Source organism: Rana temporaria, chromosome 6 (genome assembly GCF_905171775.1).
Source record: "Rana temporaria chromosome 6, aRanTem1.1, whole genome shotgun sequence".
In the NCBI taxonomy this organism is placed as follows: Eukaryota; Metazoa; Chordata; class Amphibia; order Anura; family Ranidae; genus Rana; species Rana temporaria.
The window spans coordinates 9396149-9420206 of NC_053494.1; the positions used below are offsets into that span (position 1 = coordinate 9396149).

At 43.7% G+C, this 24058-nt stretch overlaps 1 protein-coding gene across 1 annotated transcript in view; it reads left to right on the plus strand.

Annotated features, from left to right (window-relative positions):
* The window catches only part of LOC120943025 (interferon-induced very large GTPase 1-like), a 50813-nt gene extending 30420 nt beyond the window's left edge, over positions 1–20393 (plus strand). Inside the window, exons 4-6 of the mRNA XM_040356076.1 lie at positions 1466–1540; positions 6731–6775; positions 15324–20393. Of these exons, the coding sequence (XP_040212010.1) occupies positions 1466–1540; positions 6731–6775; positions 15324–20062 (4859 nt within the window). The 3' untranslated portion in view covers positions 20063–20393. The remainder of the gene's footprint in view (positions 1–1465; positions 1541–6730; positions 6776–15323) is intronic.
* The last annotated feature ends 3665 nt before the right edge of the window (positions 20394–24058 follow it).

The following is a 24058-nucleotide window of genomic DNA, read 5'->3' on the forward strand; positions in this document are numbered from 1 at the left end:
GTAGTATGTGAATAGGGCTGGGCGTAGGTTACGTTTACGTCGTAGGCAGTGATTCGACGTATCTTAGGGAGTATTTTCGACGTGATTCTGAGCATGCGCACTGGGATGCGTCCACGGGACGGCGAATGCGCCGTTCGTTCGGCCCATCATTTGCATGGGGTCACGCTTCATTTAAACGCCCACTTCCACCTACTTTGAATTAGGCCGGCTTACGCCTATGAATTTACATTACGCCGGCGCAACGTTGGGAGCATTTGCTTTGTGAATTCCATGCTTGCCTCTCAGCGTTGCGTCTGCGTAGCGTAAAAGAGATACGCTACGGCGGCATATCTATGCGCCGATGTATGTGAATCCGGGCCATGGTGTCTAGTTACATTATTTTGTGTTGTTGTACACGCTCTACTACATTTATGATACACAAAAAAAAAAAAAATGTATCTTTAAATGCAACTTGTACTTTGGTGGGGGGATCAAAAATTTTCTTCACAACCATATTTCCAAAGTTAGGTGCCCTCTGATAAATACAAATTAGTTGTTTTGACAGCACTGAGCCCAATGCCGCGTGCACACGATTGATTTTCGGCATGTAAAAAAACAAAATTTTTCAGCCTCTAGAAAAAACTATGTTTTTTCCAACTTCATCAGTAAAACGGCCTTGCCCACACACAATCGTTAAAAATGAAATGCTCTAGCAAAGCGCGGTGACGTACAACGCGTACAACGGCACTATAAAGGGAAAGTTCCATTCGGATGGCGCCATCCTTTGGGTTGCTTTAGCTGATTCTGTGTTAGTAAAAGACGATTTGCGCTTTTCTGTCTGTTACAGCGTGATGAATGTGCTTACTCCATTACGAACGCTAGTTTTACCAGAACGAGCGCTCCCGTCTCATAACTTGCTTCTGAGCATGTGCAGGTTTTTCACGTCGTTTTAGCCCACACACGATAATTTTTTACAACCTGAAAAACGACATTGTTTAAAACGTCGTTAAGAAATGCAGCATGTTTGGAAAAAAAATTGTCGTTTTTCAGAGCCCACACACCATCATTTTAAATAAAACATTTTAAAAACGTTGTTTTTTTCATGCCGAAAAACGATTGTGTGTCCGCGGCATCACACTTTATCCATGCACAGTATATGTCAGTGTTTGCCGAAAATCATTTCCACCTCTCCGCCAGCACATGGAAATCTGATTTGAATCCCTTATTGTTGGTTCCCATTTTGTCAGTCTTGTCTCCTATCTCTCAAGCAATTCTCTCTAGGTAACTGTGCAAAATTGGAACCAACAATGAGGTTTGGCTTTACAAATGCTCTGTAAAGTTCTTTAGAGGAAAGACAGCAAAGCCACTTGGATAAAATATAAAGGACAAAAAAACAACAGCAGTAACACATGTTGGTGGTGGGCAAAGTTCTAAACCCATAAAGAAGAAAACAAATAATGAAGAAGTCAAATGTGTTTTATTCCAGGAACTTCCCAAGAAACTGGAGAAACCTCAGATGCTAAGAGAGCCCCTAAACGAAACCTAGACCAACCAGAACAAGGTAATCTAGCATGTGTCAGTATTTTTTATTAACAAGCGCCAGTCTAAGACTGACAATTAGCCGGGTACATCCTACATACCAGTCTGGAAATATCACCACAACCAAATGTTCTCAGACTTAACAGAATAGAGAGATTACAAACAAGTGGTGGTGCAATGTCCTTTAGCACCTAGGGGAAAAAGACCAAAGTGTGCTCCCCCATAAGATGTGGACTATCTGAGCATCAATACTTTAAGTGGTGCATAGCTTGCTGCTTTGGGGTATCTAAGGCCCCATGCACACGAGAAGCAAATGCAAACTCATCTAAACACAAGTTTTCAAGCGCAAAAACCAGCGTTTAAAACGCCCGTTTTACCGCGTTTTAGTTTATAAGCATTTGGTTAAGAAACATCATAAGACCCTCCCTAAGCTCAAAAAACAGTATTATTTAACCATTTCAGCCATTTTGTGAGACTAGAGCAGCTGAGAGAGCAGCAGGGTACGTGTATTTACCGCGTCACTTGCCACGTCACCTGCCTCAAGTTGTGAATTGTCCAATTGCCACGTCATCTGCCACGTCACCTGGCCACGCCACCTGCCACAAGTTGTGGATTGTCCACTGGCCACGTCACCTGCCATGTCACCGGCCACGTCGCCTGCCACAAGTTGTGGATTGTCTACTTACAATGTCACCTAGCCATATTACCTAACACAAGTTGTGGATTGTCCACTGGCCACGTCACCTGCCATGTCACCTGGCCACGTTACCTGCCACAAGTTGTGGATTGTCCACTTGCCACGTCACCTGACCACGGCACCTGCCACAAGTTGTGGATTGTCCACTTGTCATGTCACCTGCCACAAGTGGATTATCCACTTGCCAAATCACCTGGCCACGTCACCTGCCACAAGTTGTGGATTGTCCACTGGCCACGTCACCTGCCATGTCACCTGGCCACGTTACCTGCCACAAGTTGTGGATTGTCCACTTGCCATGTCACCTGGCCACGTCACCTGGCACGTCACCTGGCCACATCACCTGCCACGTCACCTGGCCACGTCACCTGCCACAAGTTGTGGATTGTCCCCTGGCCACGTCAACTGGCCACGTCACCTGCCACAAGTTGTGGATTGTCCACTGGCCACGTGACCTGGCCACATCACCTGCCACATCACCTGGCCACGTCACCTACCACAAGTTGTGGATTGTCCACTTGCCACGTCACCTGCCTCAAGTTGTGTATTGTCCACTTGCCACGTCATCTGCCATGTCACCTGGCCACATCACCTACCACAAGTTGTGGATTGTCCACTTGCCACGTCACCTGCCACAAGTTGTGGATTGTCCACTGGCCATGTCACCTGGCCACGTCACCTGCCACAAGTTGTGGATTGTCCACTTGCCATGTCACCTGGCCACGTCACCTGCCACATGACCTGGCCACGTCACCTGTCACATCACCTGGCCACGTCACCTGCCAGAGGTGGTGGAACTCAGTTTCCCCAAGTTCCCCCTGAAAAAAAGCCCTGACAGTTATTGTTTCTAGCTGTATGAGTTATTTCAGGGCAACACTGTGCAAACCAACACACAACAATAACTTAGCGCTGTACTTGCTGCCAGCAAAAGAAAATTGTGTGCAATCAAAATTGGATAGTGTGCAAGGGACAAATGTAACATGAACTGCCAGCCTATACATATAAAAACGTAGGGCCAGATTCACGTAAAGGGGCGCATCTTTGTGAGGGCGTATCTTATTTACGCTACGCCGCCGCAACTTAGACAGGCAAGTGCAGTATTCACAAAGCACTTGCTCCGTAAGTTGCGGCGGCGTAGCGTAAATTGGCCGGCATAAGCCAGCCTAATTTAAAGTAGGAAGCAGGTGAGCGTCATCTATTTAAATTAAGCGTGACCCCATGTAAATGAATGGCCGGTCGAACTGGGCATGCGCACGCATGCTCAGAATCACGTTGCATATACTCCCTAAGATACGTCGACGCAATGCCTACGACGTAAACGTAACTTACACCCTATTCGCGTACAACTTACGTAAACAACGTAAACTAAACGTAAATTTCGACGGTCGTTCCGACGTCCATACCTTAACATGACTTACCCCTGCTTTATGAGGGGTAGAGTTACGCCGGTCGTACGCCTTACGTAAACAGCGTACATGAATACGCCGGGCGCAAGTACGTTCGTGAATTGGCGTACCTAGGTCATTTGCATATATATAATGGGAACGCCGAATGCGTCCAGCGTAACTATGCGCCCACGATACGCCGGCGTAGGCAAGTTACGTCGGATGGCTGAAGCCATGTTTTTGGACGTATCTTGCTTTGTGAATTGGCGTAAAGATGCGACGGCGCACATTTGAAATTACGGCGGCGTATCTGGGGATACGCCGGCGTAGAAGCTTTCTGAATCTGGCCTGTAATATCCACAGACATCTCCCCCACTGTAATATCCACAGACATCTCCCCACTGTAATATCCACAGACATCTCCCCCCACTGTAATATCCACAGACATCTCCCCCACTGTAATATCCACAGACATCTCCCCACTGTAATATTCACAGACATCTCCCCCACTGTAATATCCACAGACATCTCCCCCACTGTAATAATATACACAGACATCTCCCCCACTGTAATAATATCCACAGAGATCTCCCTCACTGTAATATCCACAGACATCTCCCCCACTGTAATATCAACAGACATCTCCCCCCCCACTGTAAATATCCACAGACATCTCCCCCCACTGTAATACACACAGACATCTCCCCACTGTAATATCCACAGACATCTCCCCCACTGTAATACCCACAGACATCTCCCCCACTGTAATATCCACAGACATATCCCCCACTGTAATATCCACAGACATCTCCCCCACCGTAATATCCACAGACATCTCCCCACTGTAATATCCACAGACATCTCCCCACTGTAATATCCACAGACATCTCCCCCACTGTAATATCCACAGACATCTCCCCACTGTAATATCCACAGACATCTCCCCCACTGTAATATCCACAGACATCTCCTCCCACTGTAATATCCACAGACATCTCCCCCACTGTAATATCCACAGACATCTCCCCCACTGTAATATCCACAGACATCTCCCCACTGTAATATCAACAGACATCTCCCCCACTGTAATAATATCCACAGACATCTCCCCCACTGTAATAATATCCACAGACATCTCCCTCACTGTAATATCCACAGACATCTCCCCCACTGTAATATCAACAGACATCTCCCCCCCACTGTAATATCCACAGACATCTCCCCCCACTGTAATACACACAGACATCTCCCCCCACTGTAATACACACAGACATCTCCCCCGCTGTAATATCCACAGACATCTCCCCCACTGTAATATCCACAGACATCTCCCCCACCGTAATATCCACAGACATCTCCCCACTGTAATATCCACAGACATCTCCCCACTGTAATATCCAGAGACATCTCCCCCACTGTAATATCCACAGACATCTCCCCACTGTAATATCCACAGACATCTCCCCCACTGTAATATCCACAGACATCTCCTCCACTGTAATATCCACAGACATCTCCCCCACTGTAATATCCACAGACATCTCCCCACTGTAATATCCACAGACATCTCCCCCACTGTAATAATATCCACAGACATCTCCCCCACTGTAATAATATCCACAGACATCTCCCTCACTGTAATATCCACAGACATCTCCCCCACTGTAATATCAACAGACATCTCCCCCCCACTGTAATATCCACAGACATCTCCCCCCACTGTAATACACACAGACATCTCCTCCCCCCCCCCCCCCCCACTGTAATACCCACAGACATCTCCCCCACTGTAATATCCACAGACATCTCCCCCACTGTAATATCCACAGACATCTCCCCACTGTAATATCCACAGACATCTCCCCACTGTAATATCCACAGACATCTTCCCCACTGTAATATCCACAGACATCTCCCCACTGTAATATCCACAGACATCTCCCCCACTATAATATCCACAGACATCTCCTCCACTGTAATATCCACAGACATCTCCCCCACTGTAATATCCACAGACATCTCCCCACTGTAATATCCACAGACATCTCCCCCACTGTAATCTACAGACATCTCCCCCACTGTAATCTACAGACATCTCCCCCACTGTAATATCCACAGACACCCCCCCCCCACTGTAATATCCACAGACATCTCCCCACTGTAATAAGGTCCACATCTCCCCCACTGTATAGGAAGATTAGTGCTTGCTTACCAGAGAAGCTGGCCGAACACGAGCAGTTGAGGCCGGGTGATGACGTCAGCACGCCGCTCTAGGCTCACCTAGGCCGCCGCTCCGGGAGCTAGGCCGAAGCCACAGCCTTTTCTATGGCCGAGGCAGCAGCAGAGCTCCACGGATCACGTGGTGTGCCAATCGGTCAAAAGAATTTTGATCGATCAAAAAAATTAACAATTAATCAAGGAATTAATCGTTAATTTCTGCAGGCCTAATTATTAGAGATATATATACACACACACATGAATAGGGATACATCCCGGAGGTTAAACTAGTCAAATAAAAAATAGTCTCTGGCTAACACCACTAGTAGAAACAAGGCTGGCTCCTGAAGCAGGCTGGGAACCCGAACACTGTAACAGAGGAAGGGATGTGGAGGAAGAGACGCCAAGTCGCTAATAGTTTAGCACAATTTTATTCAAAAATTACATGAATATACAGTAAGAATGCACTCACAAATGTCCAAGATAAGGCATGTACAGCTCAGTGTGGGCCTGCCAAGGAGAATCCAATCCTCGCTGGAGTCGATACGATGACAGAGCCATTGTGGGAAGAGGTGCAGGGAACCGGGCTACCGCTGGGAGAAACTGGAGCTGTCAAAAGAGATGACTAACCTTGGGATGTTGTGGCCAATCAGTAATGCATTTTGGAGGCCAGACCATGCCTCCTTCATCAGCCTTCATCAGAGGCTTATGAAGGAGGCATGGTCTGGCCCCTGAAAGGCGTTCCTGCTTGGTCGCAATGTCCCAGGACATCTGTGAGAGCATGTAATTTTGAATAAAACTGTGCTACACTATTGGCGGCTTGGCACCTTTTCCTCCCCATGCCTTCAACTATTTTGCTGCTGTCCTGAAAGTATCATATTGCAGGTATAATCTGCTGATTATTTCTCACCAGCTACTCCAAGCAACAAGAAAATGAGAATCAACAAACCTGAGCAAGGTAAGAAAAATATCATAGATGAAGATAGTTTGTCACTAAAAACATAATGGGGGTGTTTCGCCACATTTATGCCTCTAATCCCTCTGGTTAATGTATTGCGCTAAATTGATGATGCATTTGCAACACTTTTGGTTCTGTCAATGACTCGTGCCCTAAATTCAGGTAGTCCTAAAATGTGCCACTTTTGTGTCGTAGTGAATGAAAGAAGGAGTGGAGTTCAGGCTCCCTGGAACTCCACGTCATCCGCTTCAGCTTTAGGGATGGCAATCTCCATATTTTCCACTGACGATTCATCAGCCAGGATTTCAGCGTTGTCATCTGAAATGTCCTCATAGTCCCAGGCAACGGGAGCCCCACCCTGCTGCTGAGCAGAGTCTAGCAGCTGTCTGTAGATGATCTCCAGCTCCCATTCCTGAACGGCCAGAAACTCCAAATCTTTCTGTAACCAGTCGGGGGATGGGACTGTGATATCGAGGGATGGGACTGTGGTCTCCACTCATAGCAACCCAGCAGAAGAGCTGGCAACAGAGCAGAGTGCCACAAGCCTCTGCTCTCAACTAGCAGGAGAGGGAGTTCCTGTGGTAGTGGATGGGACTTCAGTCTCCACTTGTATACCCCAGGGATGGTGGGCAGTTGGCCCAGATCCCCAACAGCATGATGGACTGAGCCCAGTCACCCTGTCTTCTCTCCAGCGGCTAAAAGGACTCCAGGGAGAAGGGCCAGTCCAGGCCTCTCCCCAGTGACAGGCATGTTCTCTGAGAGAGGCAGAGGTTGGCTGGTTGAATAATGCTCTGTTTGGAGAAATTTATTTGGGGTACTGTATGGATACCAGCATTGGAGGAATGGAACTATGGACTAACTTCGGAGTCAACCCATCTGGGGTCCCCTCCTGTGTTAGTCTCCCACTGAAAGGGGAGAGATGTAACGGAATGGCCCGTGATACCCAGAGATATTTGAAGGATGCGGGGTACTCCTGTGCCAGCTTCACTAATGACTCTTGGGTCTAGGGTCATCCTATGTCCAATAGGGGCAAAGGATGACTGAGAAATGATATCTCGGATTACATGCGATGGGACAGTAATAATAATTCATGTTTTGCAGGATATCTTGAAATATTACAGGTTGCTGTGATTGCATTATATTGTCTATTGTGTTAATTAAGTCTGGCTCCTAAGATATTTCATTGTGTATGCTAACTAACCCTGTATTGTGTGAAAGTTCTATTGATGATAGATATGTGTTGGCAGTCTGAAAGGTCAGCTGTCTGACCTTTCAGGTGTAGTGGATTAGTATGTCAATTATGTTTACTAAAGGAATGTGTTTTGTGTAGAAGGTGAGGATAACTTATCGCAGAGTCAGAACGTCTGGGTAATGATGAGTAATTAGCTCATCTGAATGTCATTATCTAACGGAATGTGTATTGAGCACCCCTTTGTGTGATGTTGTGGGTGGAGTGTTTCATTGTCCCTGTGATTACTGCAGCATGCTTTGTAACTGTATATAACCAGCCTGAGTTTACCATTAAAGTGGTCATTCGTGTGTCTCGAGCTGTGTGTGTCTTGTTTCTGGGGGAAATCCAATGGATCGTGTCTGCTGGATTGTGGAGTGTCGGATAAGCATGTCGTGGGTTGGTGAAATGGAATATCGTAAACAGTGTTAATCCCTGAACGTTACAAGTACACCTTTGTATCCTAAAACCCCTGCTAACATCTGCACCCCAAACCTTCCCCATCCTCTCCACTCCAACCCTCCACCCTTTTAACTCTACTTGCCACTTCTGCTCATCCTTGCATCCACCTTCCTTACCCCTATACATCCCCTCCTTGCTCACCTATGCACCCAAACTGTAATTCCTTCTCTGCCTCCCTCTGCACACCCCATACAACCCTCCACCAACCAATTTGCTCACCTTTGCAGAACAGGCTGATGTTAGGCTGAATAACCACAGTTGCAGGCTGGACTTTTTAAGCATGCCCCTTTATCTCCCCAGTGGGCAGCATTCAGTATAGGTGATGGTGGATATGACCTCAGGAGGCATGATATGCACCCTCGGCTATTTACATATGAATGATGCCGCTATTTACATATTGTAATGGTCATGGGTTAACGCTGATTCCACCAATCCACGACAGCTTCCGACACTCCACAATCCAGCAGACAGGACCCATTGGATTTCCCCCAGAAGAACGAGACACACAGCTCTGTTCTCTGGTTCCAAACAGAATGACCTTTTATTGGTAAAACTCAGGTTTTTATACAGTTAGCAACCACAAAGCATGCTGCAGTAATCAAAGGGACAATGACACACTCCACCCACAACATCACACAATGGGTCCTAACGAGTCCCCCTCAATCCACATCTTAGACAGAATTTCTGGCACCGAATCTACATGAGTTAATTACTATAGCTGACAAGGCAGACGTTATGACTTCAGCTTATCTCACCTGCTATTCAATACACATTCCTTTGTAAACATAAGTCAGACGTCTGACCTTTAGAGGGTGCTAAGTCACATTCCACATCTCCACAGTAGCAGGCTTAATTAACACCTTAACAGTATGTGTCCCCACATTGAATGAGACACTCTCCTATTGACCTGTTGGGTTCAAAATAAACCACCTGTAATATTTCAAGATCCTGATATACATTGTGAATTATCCTTACTGTCTCATGTAATCCATGATAAAATTTCTTAGTCACCCCATGCCCCTAGTGGACATAGGATGACCCTAGACGCAAGAGTCATTGGTGAAGCTGAAACAGGAGTACCCTGTATCCTTCAAGAGCTTCTGGGTCCCACGGGCCATACCGTTACACAAATCAATGACGGTTATTTACATGTAAACACAGGGTCTGCAGGTGAGTCATCTGTATACAACAATAGGGCAGCATTAGTAACAGAACTTCACACTGAGATATCGGGCACAGCAGGGGAATAAAATGACAAGGGAATTTAAACCAGGATAGTTGGCAAGTATGAGGTAGCTGCCTTGGGCCCCACAACAATGGCAGGGTCCAGAGCAGCTGCCCCTTTTGCCCTGCCTTAAAGACGGCCCTGGGTCCAGGCAGTTCAAACCAACGCACAGACCTTCCAAAACACATTGGTGATAATTGCAATGTTTCTGGTCAGGCAAAGTAAGCCTTGTGAGAGAGTTGTGTCGATATGGGTGTGGGGGGAATGTGTAATTCTTACAAAGAATTCTTTAATAAAATTCTGAACAGCTTATCACGCACCTCCAATTTCTAAAAAAAAAAAAAAAAAGGAGGGACACCTAGTGCATTATGAATTCACACTGCTCCAGGCAATAATCCCATGAAACACCTACCCTGCTGTTAGAAGTACAGGTGCTGGCTCTGCAGGCAATCAATGGACAAAGAAATGCTGGATAGCCACACTCCAATGCAACACCTTTATTGTGTCAAATTAATAAAATCCATACAGTCAATCCATACAGTCACAGAGGTGCAAGGATTATAGCTGACGTGTTTCACACCACTGGTGGGTGCTTAGTCATAGGTAAAAAACACACAGGAGGGCACAAGCACATAGTGCATTACCAGAGATTTAATGTGTAAAAATGTGGAAGATAACAAAATGGGTACTTGCAAATGTGAAAGGTACAAAAGCATTAAAAAAACACAAGATGCCATGCAGTGCGGAAATCGCATAACCCGACAGATACCCTGCTATGCTGGCAAGCTGATTTGTTTTGGGGGTGTGCCAGGATAGCGGGGTGTCTGTCGGGTTATACAATGCTTGCACTGCATGGCATCTCTTGGTTTTTCTTGTTCAAATATGTTATTGCAAAATAAGAAAAGGGTCCCAGTACAAAGGTACAAGTCATAGTACAACAGGTACAAATAAACAGCAAATTCAACTCATCATGGATTGAATATGGAAATAGCCATGTAGAGATAAAAGGTTGCATAACAAGTACAGGAGGATAATCCTCCGAAAAGGCATGTAGAAGTAGGCTGAAAGACCGCGTATAGTCAACATGTCAACACAAAAATGGGGGATGGGGGATGGGAAGGGATATATAGGTAAGAGAGCAGGATGAAAAAAAGGTAAACCGTTTGCCACTCTCACAAGGGGGGTACCAAAGAGCCCAAGAGTACTGGAAGACTGCAGATAGGGGTGGACGGTGAGGGCAAGCCAAGGAGCGAGCCCAATGCAAGGTCTCCATCGGGCATCTTTCACACCTTTCACTTTTGTGTGTATCCATATTGTTATCTTCCACGTGCTTTTGCACATTTAAATCTCTGGTAATGCACTAGGTGCTTGAGCCCTCCTGTGTTGTTTTTTTCATACAGGATCCCCCGGGAGGAAGGCTGCATCAGCCAAGCATTCCCGATGGATGTTCATTTGTCGCCATCTATGGTCTAATTCCACTTTGACGGTTCTCTGAGCACTGGGAGTTGCTGTGTGTTCTGAGTTTCACCTCTAATTTCTAGTCTGAGCTATTTTAGATATCTCTCCATCCAGTTTCCAGTTCACAAAGTTACATAGTTAGTCTGATTGAAAAAAGACACAAGTCCATCTAGTTTAAAGCGGGAGTTCACCCGAAAAAAAAATTTAACATTAGATTGGGCCTAATTACGTGAAGCAGATTCGGGTGTTTTGGTTAAAATCAATGCAGTACTTACCTTTTTTGAGATAGATGTTCTCCCGCCGCTTCCGGGTATGGTCTTCGGGAGTGGGCGTTCCTATTTGATTGACAGCCTTCCGACGGTTGCATACAGCGCGTCACGAGTTGCCGAACGCCGGTGCGGCGCTATACGGCACCTGTGCACCGACGTTCGGCTACTTTCGGAAACTGGTGACGCGCTGTATGCAACGGTCGGAAGGCTGTCAATCAAGTAGGAACGCCCAGTCCCGCAGCCCATACCCGGAAGCGGCGGGAGAACATCTATCTCAAAAAAGGTAAGTACTGCATTGATTTGAACCAAAACACCCGATTCTGCTTCCCGTAATTAGGCCCAATCTAAGGTTAAAAATTGAGTTTTTGGGTGAACCTCCACTTTAAACAATAAAAGTGAAAAAAAAAATAGTACAATCCCATATACACAATCCTATACTCAGAGGAGGGGAAAAAAACAGCAAAGCATGATCCAATTTGCTCCAGCAGGGAAAAAAAATTCTGATCCCCCGAGAGGCAATTGGATATTCTCTGGATCAACTTTACCTATAAATGTCAGTACCCACCCAGTTATATTATGTACATTTAGGAAATAATCCAGGCCTTTCTTAAAGCAATCTACTGAGCTAGTCAGAACCAGCTCTTGAGGGAGTCTATTCCACATTTTCACAGCTCTTACTTTGAAGAAACCTTTCTGTAATTATTGGAGATTAAACCTCTTTTCCTCCAGAATTAAAGAGTGCCCCCTTGTCCTCTCTGATGACCTTAAAGTAAATAACTCAACACCAAGTTCAGTATATGGACCCCTTATGTATTTATACATGTTGATCATATCCCCCCTTAATCTCCTCTTCTCAAGAGGTAAATAATTCAGTTCCTCTAATCTTTCATCATAGCTGAGCTCCTCCGTGCCTCTTATCAGGTTGGTTGCCCTTCTCTGCACTTTCTCCAGTTCCCAGGTATCCTTTTTGTAAACTGGTGCCCAAAACTGAACTGCATATTCCAGATGAGGTCTTACTAATGATTTGTACAGGGGGGCAAAATGATGTCTCTCTCCATGGAGTCCATACCACTCTTAATACAAGAAAGGATTTTTCTAGCTTTGGAAACCACAGCTTGGCATTGCTTGCTATTATTAAGCTTATGATTAGAGATGGGCCGAGCGACCCCCTGTTCGGTTCGCTGCAGAACTTTCGAACATCGCAAAAGTTCGGAAACCGAATAACGAACCCCATTGAAGTCTATGGGACTTGAAGTGGAAAAATCATTTTGAAGGCTTATATGCAAGTAATTGGGCATACAATGGTTATAGGGATCTGGGTACTGCCCTGGGGGACATGTATTAATGAAAAAATCTTTTGTAAAAAACATAGGGGCAGATCCACGTACCTGCGCGTAAGAATCCGCCGGGCACAGCGTATCCAAGATACACTATGCCGCCGCAACTTATTTTTTTTTCGAATCCTCAACGAATTTGCGCCGTAAGTTACGGCGGCGTAGTGTATCTTTGGCGGCGTAAGGACGCGGAATTAAAATGGGTGTAATGGGGGCGTGTTTTATGTAAATACATCTTGACCCGGCGTAAACACCGGTTTTTTTTAACTGTGCATGCGCCGTCCATGGGGGTATCCCAGTGCGCATGCTCGAAATTAACCCGGAAAAAGCCAATGCTTCAGACAGTGACGTCATTCTACGCAAATCCCTATTCGCGAACGACTTACGCAAACGACGTAAAAATGTCAAATTTCTACGCAGGAACGACGGCCATACTTAACATTGAGTACGCCTCAGAACAGCAGCTTTAACTATAACCCGAAAAAAGCCGAACGAAAACGACGTAAAAAAATGCGCCGGCCGGACGTACGTTCGTGGATCGCCGTAAATAGCTAATTTGCATACTCAACGCAGAATTCGACGGTAACGCCACCTAGCGGCCGCCAAAATATTGTACCTTAAGATCCGACGGCGTACTAAGACGTACTAAGACGTACGCCTGTCGGATCCCTCCGAGATGCTGTCGCATCTTGTTTTGTAGATACAAAACAAAGATACGATGCGGGAATTTTTAAATTACGCCCGCGTATCAATAGATACGCCGGCGTAATCCTTTTGTGGATCTGCCCCATAATTTTTAAATGAGCAGTGATTTACTGATGCTTTAAGTGAAACAATAAAAATGAACATTTCCTTTAAATGTAGTGCCTTAGTCTGCCTGTAAAGTGGCAAATCTGTACCGTGTCTAGAACCTGCTGCAGCAATAATGAAATTTATAAAGCCAAAAAAATGACATTTTCCCTGTAAGCTTCCTTTATTTTGGAAATAAAATATTTTGGAAATAACAGTTTGGGAGCTCGTCTGTATGATGAGGCCACAATGTAGTGCAGTGGGAACAAGATAAGAGATTTTGTGGATAAATTCTGGTGTCTCTTTTTGCAGACTTTGGATAGAAGTAACAAGTGCGAAAAAATTGGGTGTTGGGTGTTGGTGGTGCATTCACACCATAACCCTATAGAGGTACTCTTGATTAAGGCAAGCATTGGCCTTGCTGTCAAAATTTTAAATGATAGGCACCTGTCAAACAGTAGCAGAAAAATTGTTTTTTGGGTGTTAAGTGTGCCCATGAAACCTACACCAAATTCTTCCAGATGAAATCAACACCCACAAAGCTAGGCCGCCTAGAAGTCTTACAGAGATTCCACATCCCAAAAACACTTGGGCCAGGTTCACACTGGTACGACACGACAGTCGTACTACTTTGGATCTCACTTTGCCCTACGACTTGAAGTCTGACATGCATTAACTTTAATTAACAGGGATCCGACTTGAATCTTTAGGAAGAACTCCACACCAATGTTTTTATTAAAAACGGCATGGGTTCCCCCTCTAAGCCCTTCGGTCTGGTATGGATTTTAAGGGAACCCCCCCTATGCCAAGAAAACGATGTGGGGGTCCCCCAAAACCCATACCAGACCCTTATCCAAGCAAAGCAGCCTGGCCGGTTAGGAAAGGGGGTGGGGACGGGTGAGCGCCCCCCTCCTGAACCGTACCAGTCCGCATGCCCTCAACATGGGAAGGTAGGTGCTTTGGAGCATGGGGCCCTACGCCCCCCACCCCAAAGCACCTTGCCCCTATGTTGATGAGGACAAGGGCCTCTTCCCAACAACCCTGGCCATTGGTTGTTGGGGTCTGCAGGCGGGGGGGGCTTATCGGAATCTGGAAGCCCCCTTTAATAAGGGATCCCCCACCCTATGTGAATGAGTATGGGGGTACATTGTACCCCTACCCATTCACCTGGGAAAAAGTGTCAAGAATAAAACACACTACACAGGTTTTAAAAGTAATTTATTAGGTAGCTCCGGGGGTCTTTTCCGACTTCTTCTCCCCCTCTCCGGCTCTTCGTTTCTTCTCCCGCTGTCTGGTGTCTTCTGCCAGGTCTCCTCTGCTATCTTCTGCTCTTCTACCTACTCTTTTGCTAGTTCTTTCCCGGTCTTCTCCATTGTCTTCTTCCCTCTGCTCTTCTTCCGATGTTGACTCAACGCTCTCTCCCGCTGAAATGCCGTGTGTGCAGTGCGCAATGACTTATATTGGCATGGGGCAGGGTCACCGGGTGATGTCATCCATTGACTCTGCCCCCTTATGAAGTCACCGTCCCTGGGACTGTCCCTGGGTCCCTCTCATAACAGACAGAGGGGAGACATTTGACAGGTAAGGATACATGCAGGAGGCATGTATATCCTTATAGATCAGCACTATGGCAGTAGTTTAGAAAGGATGAGAGTGGGTTTACATCCACTTTAAAGTTGATGTGTATATAGGGTGCACGGTTCCTCTCAAATGATTACAATTTAGCAAGTGAACTGAATGGTGATTTAAAAACATATAACATTAAAAAAATATTTTCTTACAGAACCCTGTACCAACAAGACTAAAAAGACTACTTTTCATCAGCTTGCAGAAAGAATGTCAAAGATTTCGACATTGACTCTGAGGGATATCCTGAGCGTTGGCTTAGAGAATGTGAATGACAAACCACCTAAAACTGTAGAGGATATTCCCTGGAATTACTTGAGGAAACTCATGGCCTTAAATAGGACTGCAAGAGACATTCTTCTTGAGAAAGATCAGTCTACTGGTGTTGATGTATGTGATAATGATGATGATGACAACCTAATTAATGATTCTTCCATTCCAGGTGACAATTTATCTAGTTCTGTTCACCCCCTGGATGTCCTGTGTCTCCTCCTGCATTGCTCAGACAGTTTTCTCCAACAAGAGATTGTAACCAAATTGTCCATGTGTCAGTTTGCCGTCCCTCTGCTGCTCCCTGCTGGTGATGGGTCACATTGCACCCTCATGGTTTGGGCAATGAGAGACATAATGAAGAAGTGGAGACCTCAGTCATTAGTAGACAGTAAAGGCTTTAGAGAAGAAAATGTAGTGAATACTTCCATGCCAATCTTGTCTTATGTCAGATTGGGAAAAAACAAATTATCCAAATCTAAAATCCTGAACCAAATTCTTAACCCAGCTCAGCTACATAATAACTTCTTCATACATGACAATATGGAGGGAGGAAACATTAAGAGGGAAATATCTGATGGACTGATAGAAGTTTCCTGGTATTTTCCCTCTGGTAAGTCTGATGTTTTCCCAGAACCCATCACAGTGACCAACCTACGAGGAGATCTGGAGACCAACCGTGACCAGTTCACGTTTTTGACTAGAATTTCATCAGCTGTGTTTATATTCATTGAGGATATTTCTGAGAGGGAATTCAAACTTTTATCATCCTTCCCTACCACTGACACCCAATATTACTTCATTGTTACTCCCGGTCCTGGAAAAAATGTGAGTCCACAGACACTGAAGACCCTTCAAGAATTAATGCCAGTGCTAAAGTTCAAGAAAACAAATGTGATAATACATGCGGGCATCGCAAATGAGGCAGCATTTGTAAAAAAACTACAAAGCAATATGATTAATTTATTTAACAGTAAGCCAAAAGAAAAGAAAATGAGAGACTTTGAGAAAGAAACTCATGGATTGGAAATCAAAGTGGATGAGAGAGTTCCTGAATGTCAGAAGGCCAGGGAAAATGCCAGGAAAATTACAGAAGAAATCAGGAATGTATCTGAGTACAAAAAGAACACTATGAAGTTACAGGGAGATCTCTGGAGACAGTTATCTAAAGTGGAAAAAGAATTTTGTAGAATGACAAAGCAAGGTGGTAAAGACACACAACAATATCAAGATGACCTGATAAAGAAACGTATTTCACTACATGAGGAACAATATAACCATGATCTGCCCATTGGTTTATTTATTTTTATTGATGCAATCAATAATTTGTCTAAGACTGAGAAACAATATTTTCTGAAATGGATGAAATTTGAACTTGATTCAGTTGCTAGAAATCATCTTTCTATTCTACAAGCTGAATACAAAGAAAAATGTAACAATACCTTAATTAATAATCAAGAGCTCAAACAGATAGACCAGAAAATCTCTGACAGTTCTTTAGGAATTGAACATTTCCTACGTGAGATGGGACAGTTTTATGAAGCTGAACGCTCCATGGTTAAAGAAAACAAAATAGCTAAAACAAAAAGACAATTTAATAGACTGCCGGGAGTTGCTGCTGATCTCTTGTTGGATGGTTTCCCATTGGAGCTGATAGATGGAGATGCCTCCAACATTCCCCTACAGTGGATAACTGATGTTCTAAATGAGCTGGACACCAAAACGGGCAGAAAATGCAGAATGAGAGTAATCACTGTGCTGGGAGTGCAGAGTACGGGGAAATCCACTCTTCTCAACACCATGTTTGGTCTGCAGTTCCCGGTGGCCAGTGGAAGATGCACACGAGGAGCCTTCATGACTCTTCTTAATGTGAAAGAGAAATTCCAGGAGGAGCTGGGCTGTGACTTCATCCTGGTGATTGACACTGAGGGGCTGAAAGCTCCAGAGTTGGCTTCCTTGGAGGGCAGTTATGAACATGACAATGAACTGGCCACACTAGTGGTTGGGTTGAGTGATATCACCATCATCAATATGGCCATGGAAAATACAACAGAAATGAAGGATATTTTACAGATTGTGGTCCATGCTTTTCTTAGAATGAAAGAAGTAGGAAAGAGACCCAACTGCCAGTTTGTACATCAGAATGTGAGTGATGTGTCCGCTCATGACAAGAACATGAGAGACAGAAAGAAACTTCTGGAACAGTTGAATGAAATGACAAAAGTAGCTGCAGAGATGGAAAAGAAAAGTGAAGTCAAAACTTTCAGTGATGTGATGAACTACAACCTGGAGAAAGACAACTGGTACATTCCCGGGCTCTGGCTTGGGGTCCCACCAATGGCTCCAGTAAATTCTGGGTACAGTGAACATGTGTCTGAACTGAAAAAGTATTTATTAGAATTAATGAGAAGCAACGAATCCCTGAATAAGCCTTTAACCATTCCTGAATTTATAACATGGATAGAAAGTTTATGGAACGCTGTAAAACATGAAAAATTCATCTTCAGCTTCAGGAACAGTCTGGTGGCAGAAGCTTATAATAACCTGTCTATACAATACTCACAGTGGGAATGGGATTTCCGAAAAGCTCTCCATGATTGGCTGATCCGCACAGAGACAAACATTAAGAATCAGAATGTTGAGAGTCTAGATGAAAAACTTTGCTCCAAATTTAGGAATGAGCTCAACAATTTGTTGATTATTAGAGAAAATGAAATCTTGAAATTGCTGGAAATCTACTTTGACAATAAAAATGAAAATGTTCATCTAATAGAACGATACAAACAAGATTTTATTCTGAGCACAACATCCCTGAAGGAGGAATTGAAAAGAAATTCTTTTATGAAGTTTAATGAGGCTGTTTCAATTCAAAAAGGGAAATTCAAGATTCAGAATATGCAAACTAATTCACAGAAATTGATTGAAGACAAAATCACAGATCTCCTCAAGAGGTGCAGAGAAAAGAAAAAAACTCTGAATAACGTACAGTTAAATAAAGAGTTTGATGAGATGTGGGAGAAGACACTCAGTGATCTACAGATGAAGAAATTAAAAACACACATTGTCAGTGGATCTATGTTACATCTGCTGAAGAATGACATGAGCAGTAAAGGACCAGCTGTAAATCAACACTTACTGGGTATGAAGGACTTGGCAAATATCACACAGACTGATTTCAAAATAGATGAGAAATATATTGAGAGTGGATGGTTCAAGAAATTGACAAAAAAAGTTTTAGATAAATTTGGTTTTGGGTGCAAAAAAGATTATTTGGACAAAATAAATGTTTTTTCTCAATCTCTTATAGATAACTGTAACAAATATATCAGAGAGAAGGTGGAAACTGGAGAGGACTATTGTGACAACTATTGCCTGGAATTACTTCATATGATTACAACAGAGGTTTCTAAAGAGTCCAAAAATCTTCATTTGTCCACAGAGTTTGAACTGGATATTAAGCTTCACATTCTTGGAAAAGCTTCCAGAGAGTTCCAGAAGATGCATAATAAATTCATTAAAGAGAATGACCCAAAACTGTGTTTGGAGAAACTAAAGCCTGGATATTTAAAAACATTTATCAGCACATTTCAAGAGAAAGATATAAGTCAGACTAAAGCCAAAGAATTCTGTGAGCGATGTCTAAAACCAGCAATGATGGATCATGTATTCCACCATCTTGGGCAGAAAATAGTGGACGGCATAGTAGCTTCAGACAAGAAATTAAGCAGTAGAACATTTTTTCAAAATTTTTTACTAAGGGAGCTGCTGGAAGAAATATCATTCCAGACATATGTAAAGTATACACTATCATATGAGAAATATACCAAAGCCCGGATATTAAAATACACTGATACATTTGCAAAGCCCCGAATCCTAAAACCATTCCAAGAACTTCTGCTGTTTTCACTGGACATAAAGATAAAAGCAGCTCTTAATGGAGACAACTCTGTTAAAAGTTCATCAGTCTCAGATTTTCTGAAAAGTGTATGTGAGATACTAAAGGAAGAATTAGTGATCCCTCAGAATGAGATGCAAGCGGTCACTTTCCAGAACACGGCTGATGTTGGACAATTTTCATCAGACATTCAGCTCTTCCTCCGAGATACAGAAACAGAAGTCTTATCAGAGCTGCAATCTATGGATATAAAGTCTGTACTCTCCAGGGTGACGGTGAAGCCTGAGGATGTATTGTTCAGGAAGGTTGTTGGCTGTGGGAAGCAATGTCCATTCTGTGGTGTCCCCTGTGAGGCCGGAGGTGATGAACATAAGGAGCACTTTGCTACCATTCACAGACCTGAAGGACTGGGGAGATACAGATGTAGTGATACTCAAATCCTAACCACTGATATATGTAGTACGTCTGTTGTATCTGATGTCAAATTTCAAAATTCAGACACAGAATGGAAATCACACCCATACAAAGATTATCGTACCATTTATCCAGATTGGTCCATACAACCAGATCCCAGCATCGAGTCATCAGATTACTGGAAATATATTTTTGTGATGTTTAATGAGAAGTTTGCAGAAGAATACAAGGCAAAACCAGCAAAAATACCAGATGGCTGGAAATCCATTACAAAAGAAAAAGCTCTGCAAAGCTTAAATAAAATGTTCATTAGCTAAACAGAGAAGAAAAATCAACAACATGTAATTCCTCATCCAACTTATTATCTGGAAATCATTTACTAATACAAAAAATAATCTTTCCATTGATGTTCTCTAATTGGAAAAAAACATTTAAAATATTTTCCCCACAACCATTTCCACAGTAATCAGGGTGTGAACAGAATGTCTGAGAATCTTCAGTCCCCCGATGATATAATGGGCTCATCACTTCTCTCAGAAGATTCCAGAACATCCCAATACATATTATGCCCCCTACACACGATCACTTTTTGAAATAAAATGACATTTTTAAAAACGTCATTTAAAATGATGGTGTGTGGGCTTCACATCGTTTTCCGTCTTCTGAAAAACGACAAAAAAAAATTCGAACATGCTTCAATTTTTTATGTCATTTTTGAAAATGTAATTTTTCGTGTTGTAAAAAATGATCGTGTGTGGGCAAAAACGACGTTTTAAACCCGCACATGACCAGAAGCAAGTTATGAGACGGGAGGTAAAACTACCATTCATAATGGAGTAAGCACATTCATCACGCTGTAACAGACAAAACAGCACGAATCGTCTTTTACTAACAAGTAACCAGCTAAAAGCAGCCTCAAGGCGAATAGAACTTCCCCTTTAGAGTACGGTCGCTTTGTTCATCATTTTTCAAAAACGAAGGTGTGTGGGCAACATAATTTTTAATGATGAAGTTGGAAAAACGTTGTTTTTTTTTCATGATAAAAAATGAAATTTTGTGCCAATGCTAAACTAGAAGCGCTAGACAAAAATGGATTGGAAAAATTCGATAGCATATGGAAACCCTGGGCCATATATACGTCAGACACTTTTCACTCAAGAGTTATCATGTCATGGTATTGATACCCTTTCATGGATAATAGTGAAATGAAATCCACCTTCGGAACACCACTACCCTCTCCCTTCCCTCCATTAGTTCCCATTCCCATTTATTAGTAACTTTTTTTATTTATGTTTATTTATATTTGTATAATACTTCAACTCCTACAACAGTACAATTATTATTGCATGTATCTGTATTTCAATGCTGTATCTCATTCTAAGTTGTTGTCATCTGACATACTGTAACTGTTGTAATCTATTACTTTAAAATAAAAACATTATAAAACAAAAAAAATGTCATTTTTTTTCATGCCGAAAAGTGATCGTGTGTACGGGGCATTACAGGTGATTGTTGTATCCATTGACTATGACTTTCCTATCACTGCACTGGATAATGTTATAGTTGCTTCACATATGTGATATCTCTCTAGAAATAAACCTCTGATACGTTTTATTGTACTACAGATTATATTATAATATGACAGAACTTTTATTTAGCTCTCATGTTGATGGATTTCAGCCTTTGTACTAAAATAGATAATCTCAGAATCTATAGAGCAGAGGTAGGGAAGGTTTTTACAAGAACATTTGTTAAAGTATTTGTAATGTATGTGGAAGATCTGGAGAGGATTAATCAAAACTGGAACAGACAGAAACTGGAGCAGCTGTGCATGGCAACTGTGATGGAACGTCCCACACTCCACTTGAGTGCTTCCTTCACTATATCACTTCCTAAGTCCTGGAACACGAGACCAATGGATCTGACTATAGTAACCCCCAAGAACCAGACAACACCAGTCTTATGCCGGGTACACACGAGAGGATTTATCCGCGGATACGGTCCTCCGGACCGTTTCCGCGGATAAATCCTCAGAGGATTTCGAACCGCTGGAGTGTACTCACCATCGGATCGAAATCCGCACCGAATTCACACCGCGGTGACGTGTCGCGCCGTCGCCGCGATGATGACGCGGCGACGTGAGCGACGCTGTCATATAAGGATATCCACGCATGCGTCTAATCATTACGACGCATGCGAGGGATGGGTTCGGACGGATCGATCCGGTGAGTCTGTACAGACCACCGGATCGATCCGCTGGAGCCGATTCCAGCGGATAGATTTCTTAGCATGCTAAGAAATTTTTATCCGCTGGAAATCGGTCGGCCCGAAAAAAATCAGCGGAAAAATATCCCCTGGGTTGTACACACCAGCGGATCTATCCGCTGGAACTGATCCGCAGATCATTTCAAGCGGATAGATCCTCTCGTGTGTACGGGGCCTTAGAGTACATCAGGAATAGCCTGTTTTATTTGAGATCTCACACAAATATATACAGAAGGATGACAAACTGTAACCAGAAACCTAATTAACATGAGCTAATTATCTAATCCTTTAGACAGCCTTGGTGACTCAGAGGCATGACCTTTAGGACAGACTTGTCGTCTTTTAGCTCAGAAGACAATCAACATAATTATAAATAGAAACACAGAAAACCTTCTCACAATAGCAGAAGCTAATTGCAATTAACAATACAAACAGTGATCTCCCCCCTCCTCAGCCTAATAGGCAAACAGACTGGCCCCCCTCACTACACGCAGAATAAGGCCCCGCCCCCTTCAACCCTGGCAAACAGATGATGCTAGAAGTCTGAAAAAAACACAGCTGTGCTCTCGAGTGCCTGTGGCATAAGAGTAAGTCCCAGAAAGATTTCGTCCAGTATAAATCTGCCCTCCAAAAATACAATTCCAGCCTCCTCGCTGCCAAGCAGACCTATTTCATCACCCTCATTAAAAACGTATCACCCCGTCCCCGTCAACTCTTCTCTACCTTCATATCTCTCCTTCGTCCTCCACTGCCTCCACCCACTAACTCACTCACCGCCCAGGAGATCGCCAATCACTTCAAACAGAAGATTGATACGATTCGCAAGGAGATCTCTACTGTTCAGATACCCTTCATGCTTTACACCTCATGCCCACAGGTACAATCGTTACTTCCCTCTTTCAACCCCACCACTATAGACAAGGTTGCTAAATTACTTGCTAATGTCCATCTTACCAACTGCGCTCTGGATCCTGTTCCCTCGCAAATGCTACATTCACCCTCTGGCTCTATTCTACAATCTCGTCTCTAACCCACATCTTCAATCTCTCCCTCTCTTCTGGCATCTTCCCAAACTCTTTGAAACATGCACTAGTCAGCCCCATACTTAAAAAGCCCTCACTGGATCTATCCAATCTTAACAACCTACGCCCCATCTCCTTGCTCTCCTTTATTATCCAAACTCCTTGAATGTCTAGTCTACAAACGACTGAGCATCCACCTTCCTGATAATAACCTTCTTGATTCCCTTTAGTCTGGATTTCGTCCTCAACATTCCACAGAAACTGCTCTCCTAAAACTAACAAACAATATACTAACGGCCAAAACTAAGGGACACTATTCTGTGCTCCTACTCCTGGACCCAAAACCAAGGGACACTATTCTGTGCTCCTACTCCTGGACCTCTCTGCTGCCTTCGATACTGTTGACCACCACCTACTCCTCAAAAAACTCCACACCTTTGGTCTCCGTGACTGTACTCTTCGCTGGTTCTCTACCTACTTATCCAACCTCACCTTTAGCGTTACTTACAACTTTACTTCCTCCTCTCCTCTTTCTTTTCTCTGTTGGGGTCCCCCAATGTTCTGTTCTTTGACCTCTCCTATTTTCAACCTACTCCTCCTCCCTGGGTCAGCTGATAGCCTCCCACGGCTTCCAATACCACCTCTATGCTGACGACACTCAAATCTATTTCTCTGCCCCTCAACTTGCCCCTTCACTCTCCTCACGTATCACTAATTTACAATGAGATATATCAGTTTGGATGTCACACCACTTCCTCAAACTTAATCTATCAAAAACTGAACTTATAATTCTTCCTCCGCATGTGCCTCTTCCCCTGATCTCTCTGTCAAAATTGATGGCACAACTATCAGCCCATCCCCACATGCCAAGGTCCTAAGAGAGTTGTCCTGGACTCTGAACTCTCTTTTAAGCCTCATGTCTAATCATTGTCCAAATCTTGCCGCCTCAACCTCGGCAACATATACGCCCCTTTCTAACCAATCACACAACAAAACTCTTAATTCACTCACTGGTCATCTCTCGCC